Below are 8,044 nucleotides of genomic sequence, written 5' to 3'. Positions count from 1 at the left end.
GGCATAAAATTTCTCAATTCTTAATGTAAATTTCGTATTCGAGCATTGAATATAAGAAGAAAAAAAAAATTAGGTAGTGGTTCATCCTTAATGGTCTTTACGCGATGTGAATCTAAATTAATCAGACCTCAATACAAATATCGAACAAGTAACCAAAAACGAAAAACAGAGAAAAATGCAAGGCCACGAGAATGTAAATAAAAGTACTTTACAAAATGTCTCGGCCCGAGCCCTTGAAATAAAAACAATCTTGGTAGTTGAGAGTGCTTTCCTCTTAATTAACGGACCTTACACGACGCGAATCTAAATTAATCAGCATCTAAGCGTGGGTATAAAACACTATATGGAAAACAGGAAAAATTCGTACCTACGATTGACATCCATGAGTAGACAAAGACATCATCCATGATCCAACAAACACACTAATTAATGTAACAGTTAAGGAATAATAGCTGTGGGCAAACACAAATAATTTTTGACTCATCAACTGGAGTTCCTAGTCAGATCCGCTTCATATGGCACTGACTGCTATTTCACATTTGCGGGGTCAGACCAGAAACAAAAACATTTGCAGGGATTCTATTAAAACCAGATGCCTAATCCCACTGCATGTAAAAGAAGACTAAAAAAAGAAGTAAATGCACCACTAGCGGAGACACCTTGTAGTAGTAAAAATACTCGTTCCGAATATTTATACTAAATTAATAAATACATAATATGTGTTTTTCCGTATAGATTTCTCTCTCTTGATCATGGTTAAAGTATATTCTCGCCTCATTAAATCATTTAGTCATGAAATAGCAAGTATGTCTTATAACCATCGGGGGTCGTTTAAGCGGCGATGGATAAGCAAAAATAAATTTAATAAAATTTTAACGCCTCTTTATTTACGCTTGATCGAATAAAAATTTAATAACTAATCCCTTGCATTAAGTATCCCGGATGTAATCTTATTTTATCCCACCTTGAGAGTGAAATAACTCATCCCGATATTAGTTATCTCGGGATAAGTTTTTCCCAACCTAACGAGCACTCAGAGTTTTAGATTCGAACTCAAGTACAAGTCAAAATGCGCCAATATGTCTACACCGCCTAATTATGCGAAAGTTAAAGTTTTGTACACTGTCAGCTATTATATCTTTCCTAAGTTGGCTTCTACCTTTTGAGCTGGATATGAGTCCTCAAGGCTTAAAGCACTTTACCATTATTGAAGACAACAAGATAATATAAAACGAACGGCTGGAAATTAAAGGTGAAGGAAGACGGGGTCTTTCCATCTTTTTTACCGCCTCCAGATTTTTTGCCTAAATAAATGACAGACACCTCATACTTTCGCATATTCCATCCATCATAATTTAATGGTATAATATATAAAATTTGATCTTCAAATTAACCTCACTTAATATAATATTTAGGTGTACTTAATATGTTAGGGACATCCTACCGTATAAAATTAAACACGTAAAGACAAATACTGATATGACACTGATATGGCACATAAATTTTTCAGTAGGCGTTAGATGATCATTTTCAGAAGCTTGGGTCGTTCAATCGACAAAGGATGATGAGTATTCGCCTACTCGCGCACACCCAAAATTGGAGGTGATACTTACACTTGATACGTCGCGTTTCGTTTTACGTATTATACCTAGTTTGATTAAGCACGGAATTTGAGATAGAAGTAAAGACTTTTGAAATTTATAGTTTAAAATATTTCTAAACATAAAATATATCATTCGCGATTACAAAACCTCAGGAATCATATTTCTTAAGGTAAAAAAGAAAGTTACAAACTAAATTATTTCTAAATATAAAAAAATGTATCATCCTTTTTTAGACAAACTAAAAAAAAAGTGTATTATATAAATTGAGGCATGAGAATAATATTTTATCCTAATAAGTGGCGCCGCGAGCAGAGTTGCAATTCTCTCTGTTTCCCCATGGGATATACATGTGTGATGTGACTACTTGCTTTTTAGACTTAAGTTCTGTGCACCCACGGTATAAAAACTGTATATTATTAAACGTGATTTAAGCTATTAGAGCAGAGCTCTTATTATTAAAGTTTATTAACTAAAATTCCTTGCAAATAGATTTTAAATAACCCGGTGATGTAAATATATTAAAGTAACTTGCTAAAAATCAGTTCTTGTTTACCTATCACACATTCAGATCCAAGTCTCTCCCGGTACATATGATCTGAAGTTTTCTAAGTCTAATCTTTATGGTACGAATGTGTATATCTCACAAATCAATGAAATGGAATTATTGAAAATTAAGTTTTCACATTTTCCACAACGTTGTAATTGCACAGAAACAAAGAGAAGACGAAAATCTCATATTTTATGCTACTGACTACCAATTAGATTAGAGAAGCTTTTCCGAAACTCTTTCAATTAGAGATACTAATAAGCAATTGAAAAAGATCATAGTAAATATAGGATAATAAGGAGATGTTATTCTTTTTTCATTAAAATTGGTCAATCACAAACTGGAGTAAAACAAGATTGCAAATATACAGCCAGCTCTTTAAACAGATCATGTACTTCAGTCTCATTGAAGTGTTGAACGGAGAAACAGAAACCTGGTTTCTGACATTTTATTTGTACAGCTCTACGAAGAAGACAAAAGGCACAAATAATGTCCCTGCTTCCCAAAGAATCAAAATTCTCACCCCAAAATAATGTGTAGAATTAAATCTCTTATTTTCAGCATCAGTCTTGGTACTTTGTGCAAACGAATACAACATAGCCTCAGCTTCAGAATGGGGAATTAATTGGATCCTGTTGCAACGCATGGGGAATTAACTGGATCCTGTTGCAACGCTTTCTGGACAAGCCCGGTCTGTTCTTTCACATGAACCTGATAGAAACCAGTTGCTGTGGCAGCAGAAGGAGCACGACCGACATATTTTATGTCATCTATGGTACCTCTGCCCAGTGCTTTCATCGCAGTAGAAAGCCGTGGTGCAATGTACGAATATGCACCCATGTTCATTGGCTCTTCCTGGCACCAAACAATCTCCGCATCTGATAACATGACAATTAAACGATATCAAATTAGCTTCATTAAGATTACAGGTAACATTACAGAAGCAACCTGAATTTATCAAAATCAAACCAATTTCTGGATTGTTTAAGACAAACATAGCATTTATGTAGGATAGCCCAAATATTTCAGAGGACATACTTGGATATCGCTTCAATTCACGTTGAACGAGGTCATATGGGAAAGGACAAAGTTGTTCCACCCGACAGATTGCAATGTCTTTCCCCTCAACTTTCTTTCTCTCCTCATCAAGCTCATAGTAGACCTGAGAAGCCATGAAAGCATACTTCAATGCTAGCAACTTGTGTGCAGAAATAAAATAAAGAACGACACCAGTCAAATAAACTAATTTTTTTTTAACTACTATCCATGGAACTTTTGTCATCCAATTCGCATCCACGTACGTAAATTGCTAAATGAATCAACTATTTGTGTCCGACATGAATATCAACAAACTTAAGAGGAAATACCAGTATACAACAAAGTAACGGGTCAATTAAAAGAAAGAAATAAGTAACCCACCTTTCCGGAGCAAAGGACCAGGCGTCTGATACCCTCTTCAAGATCTGAGTGGTCATTCTGATCTTTTATTAAGCGCTTAAACCTGGTACCTTGTTTGTCAAAACCTGGGTGGCCTTGGACGTCATCAAACTCCGATAGGTTTGACTTGCAGTCCTTGTGACGAAGCAAGTTCTTTGGGGACATTACAATGAGAGGTTTACGGAAATCTCTGTGAATCTGCGAAGGTGGCGATATTACATGAGAAAACAAACGTGTATGAGCTCAAAAAAATTAAACAGCTTGCAATCAGACATACCTGACGCCTGAGAACATGGAAATAATTTGCAGGAGTTGTTACATTCACCACCTGCCAGTTACATTCCTGGATCTGCTTCCTTAATGTAGGCTCCATATCCGGGATGACAAAGGGGTTATCATCACTCATCTGCATGAAAAACCATTGCATAACAATGAGCAATGGATGAAATTCACTATAGTTTCTAGAATCATCTGAGCAAAACATGTTCATGGTGCCCCGGGGTCCAATGATGATCTTCCCACCTTTGGAGGAGAAGATATATATAGAGCCCAAACATCATTTTCCACCATGTGGCCAATTGCAATTGATCACCATGATTAACTTAGTAACATGTAGCTAGACACTAGCAAAAGACGGATAAAGATCTCTTAACCTAACAGTATAAGATGCAACAACTCCATAAAGAAGGGAAGACCGGAACACGATACTCTTCAAAACTTAGGATACAAATGCATCAACTTTGCTGTAGTATGTACTTGGACCCTATTACTATCGAGCATACATCACGCAATGATTGCATTTCATTAGATTCACATGCCCTTGACCTGTTGCATCTTGATCTTATTTCTATCACAGAGAATGTTAGAATGTCAAAATCATATTCATTTCATATGTCTGGGTTAATGCTCCTTAAACTAAAAAGGAAGGAGAAAGTCTTTAAATAAGAAGTGATGCCCCTATGGGCCCCTATGGAAATGCAAATTAACTACAGTACCTGGAGGAAACGTTCCAAACGTGCACTGGAATGCTCAGGGCCCTGGCCATCATAGCCATGTGGTAGGAGCACAACCAACCCACTCTGGCGCAACCACTTGGCCTCTCCACTGCTCAAGAACTGGTCAAATATTACTTGAGCCCCGTTGGCAAAATCACCAAATTGGGCTTCCCAAAGAACCAAAGAATTTGGATTTTCCATAGAATAACCCAGTTCAAAACCCAGAACACCAAACTCTGAAAGAGAACTGCAGAAAAATACAAGGGCAATAGATAGAGTCATATTTCAGCCCTTATTATTAGGCAATTTGACATAACCATCAAAATGTATAAACAACAACTACGCCTCAGTCCCAAACAAGTTGAGGTCAACATTCAAAAATGTATAATTGAATAATTTAAGAATAACCTAGTTATTTTTTAAAGTTGATTCAAGTTATTCTAACATTTTATTGCTTATTTATTTATCTATTGTACAAAGAGAATTTTGCTAATGAAAAAGCTTTGTAGGACCTATTTGGTTTTCCTGTCAATTCTGTTAGCCTATTGACTATGTTCTTAAATGTTCTGCATTCCCTTGCTCTACTCTTGATGCTCTGTGCTTTCATACTTTACTTTCTAAATGCCGACTGGAATTACTTTATTTTTTATGACTGAATGGAATTACTTTATAATTTATGTGCTGGCCTTCTTTCTGATACTAATGTAATATTACATTCACATAGATTCAACTCTTGATTTGCCAAAAGGCCAAGAAAGGTATAGTGAATTACTAATATGCTAAACCGCGCAGATTCAGTGCTCTATCTGTTCTATCCTATTAAGATTTTGCGCTTAAATGAGTGCAACTACCTTAAGGAAGATCAATCTTAAATACATCCTTAACACCCTCTATCATTGACACTAACGGCTGCGTTATTGGAATCAATTCATAGGCACTTTGCATTAGTTACTCCAATATTATGTAACAAATAGTTCAAGAGTGCAATATAAAGCAAATAAACGAATTGACTATCGAGAGTATGTCATTAAATGGACAAATAATGGGTTAACAGTACCGAATGTAATCAGGATGAATGTGAACTCATAAGCCAAGGATAATTATTTCCGTCCTAGGAGGAGTGACGACCATCTCAAGAATCAAACCGGATGATAATCAGGATGAATGTGAACCCATAAGCCAAGGATAATTATTTCAGTCCTAGGAGGAGTGACGACCATCTCAAGAATCAAATAGATTGAATTGATGGAAGTCCTATAAGTCACTACAACAATGGGAAGGGAACAATTTTTCTATTAAAAAAGGGAGCAAAAGATGGGTTTTGCCCCCCTTTCTCTGATTTTTTGTAGTCTTTAGAAATAAGACTGGTAGAGGAGTTGTCCCATGGCAACCACAACCAAAAAGACCCTGGCTGGAAATATTATTAATTAAAAGATTCTAGAGAAGCTACGTAAGTGGCTTTATTATGGGAAAACAACTAAAGGTGGAAATAAAGCATGCAAATATTCAGTAAGAAAGTTTAGAAATATAATCAGTTGAAGGAATCCAGAAGACTGCTATGACATTGCTTTACTTTTCCTATGGATGAATTTTCTACGTTTTTCCGATGAGAAAAATAAATTGCTCATATTCCAGGATAATTTATGCATGTTTTTAGCATTAAATATATCCAGTATGTCTGTATTTGCGTGTTCATAGGAGGTTTCTTCACTTTCCGCTTTTCTTCACTAAATCATAGATTGCGGTGCCTGGAAGGTCTTGGTGCATTTGCACTTTTCACCTTCAAAGCACTGTATCTCAGAAGGTTAAAACATAAATAAGTCATTTCAAAAGATTAAGTATTTGCTACAAATGAACGAGTTGAAACCTTATGAACATTTAACTGTTCAGCAGGTTCATGAAGTTCCCAGGCAGAGGAAAAATTCGCAATGACAGCAAAAATCAGTTACGGTATAGTCTCATAAGCATCCGGAAGCACTTCTATTTACGCAACAGACGAAGTGAGACAATGAGCAATCTACCCAACACAACTAGATCCACTCAGCAGGATCAAATAGAAACTCAAAATTCAAATACGTAGACAAATATCCAGATAGAAACTGGCATTTATGAAGATAAAACGCTGCAAGAACTGGTAAGAATCATACAACCATCAAAACATACCTGTTGCTCACTGTGAACATCTCTTCATTTTGGTTCATCATAACATGATCAAGAGGACAGTACCTTGCCCCGGTCTCCTGATCATGAATAACAGAATGTCTGTGACTGAAAGTACCCCTCTCAACATCCTGACCACTCAACCTAACATGATTTCCTTCCACAAGCAACGTTGCAAAAGCAAGAGCCTCTCCCACTGCCCAGTCAACGCCCTCGCCTGTCTCAATCATTTTTTTACGGTCATCAAAAATCCTTTTTACTGCTCTGTGAGGCTTAAAATCCTCTGGAAGGGTTGTGATTGCTTTCCCGACATCCTTCAAGATCTCAGGTTTGACACTGCAAACCAGTGTTTATCTTGAGTCTCATAATTCAAGCTTCAAATTAAACTGCTAACAGAAAAATGAAAAGTAAAAGCCATACCCAGTGTTTCGGACACGTGAAAGCTGTGCAGGTGACTTAAATCCAGACCAAAAAGCTGAAAGCCAATCCCTTTTTTGAGGGACATAGTCTTTACTAGCAACGAACTCCTCATTAAGGATCGTATTGATCTTATCCTGTATCTTTTCCACGTCACCTTTTGTCACCTGACCATATTGTAGGAGTTTGTTTTGATAGATCTCTAATGCAGAAGGATGACTTCTGATGACCTATACCAACCATTGGAAACAAAATATTATGCTATGGTTCTGAAGAAGACCAGTTCATTTCCAGAGAAGGCAAACATATTTATATTGTTCAATTGCATCAGTTATAACTGAAAACAGGAAGGTAAATGAGTAACTTCAGCCCACAAATCGGAAGAGAATACAACTCTGCATAAAGCACAAGGAACTTCAAGAGCAACTAACCTGATACATCTTGGGCTGGGTGAAGGATGGTTCATCAATCTCATTGTGACCAAATCGACGATAACAGACAATATCAACCACAACATCTGAGTGGAACGTCTGGCGCCATTCTGCAGCAAGTTCACAGGCATGAACAACACCCTCGACATCATCGCCATTGACATGGAAAATTGGAGCACTCAAAGCCTTAGCAACATCAGTGCAGTATTGAGAAGATCTTCCAGCCTTTGGATCAGTAGTAAAGGCCACTTGATTATTCACTACAATGTGAATGGTCCCACCAGTTGTGTAATTTGGAAGAGCACTTAAATGCAATGTCTCATAAACAACACCTTGTCCAGCAAAGCTACCATCACCATGGAGCAAAACACCCATGTTCTTTGTTCTATCCACATCATTAGAATAATATTGCTTTGCTCTAGTTTTTCCAACAACGACTGGGTCCACAGCTTC

At 36.9% G+C, this 8,044-nt stretch overlaps 1 protein-coding gene across 1 annotated transcript in view; it reads right to left on the bottom strand.

Annotated features, from left to right (window-relative positions):
* Nucleotides 1-2,438: 2,438 nt before the first annotated feature.
* LOC132061579 (uncharacterized) overlaps nucleotides 2,439-8,044 on the bottom strand; it is a 25,266-nt gene continuing 19,660 nt past the window's right edge. The window contains exons 4-11 of the mRNA XM_059454360.1: nucleotides 7,592-8,040; nucleotides 7,164-7,390; nucleotides 6,747-7,079; nucleotides 4,584-4,830; nucleotides 3,866-3,994; nucleotides 3,571-3,786; nucleotides 3,190-3,313; nucleotides 2,439-3,029 (exon numbers count right to left, since the gene is read on the bottom strand). Coding sequence (XP_059310343.1) covers nucleotides 2,773-3,029; nucleotides 3,190-3,313; nucleotides 3,571-3,786; nucleotides 3,866-3,994; nucleotides 4,584-4,830; nucleotides 6,747-7,079; nucleotides 7,164-7,390; nucleotides 7,592-8,040 — 1,982 coding nt within the window. The 3' untranslated portion in view covers nucleotides 2,439-2,772. The remainder of the gene's footprint in view (nucleotides 3,030-3,189; nucleotides 3,314-3,570; nucleotides 3,787-3,865; nucleotides 3,995-4,583; nucleotides 4,831-6,746; nucleotides 7,080-7,163; nucleotides 7,391-7,591; nucleotides 8,041-8,044) is intronic.

Source organism: Lycium ferocissimum, chromosome 6 (assembly GCF_029784015.1).
Source record: "Lycium ferocissimum isolate CSIRO_LF1 chromosome 6, AGI_CSIRO_Lferr_CH_V1, whole genome shotgun sequence".
Taxonomy (NCBI): Eukaryota; Viridiplantae; Streptophyta; class Magnoliopsida; order Solanales; family Solanaceae; genus Lycium; species Lycium ferocissimum.
Note: the sequence above shows the minus strand (reverse complement) of the source record. Positions and strands in the feature narration are given on the sequence as shown.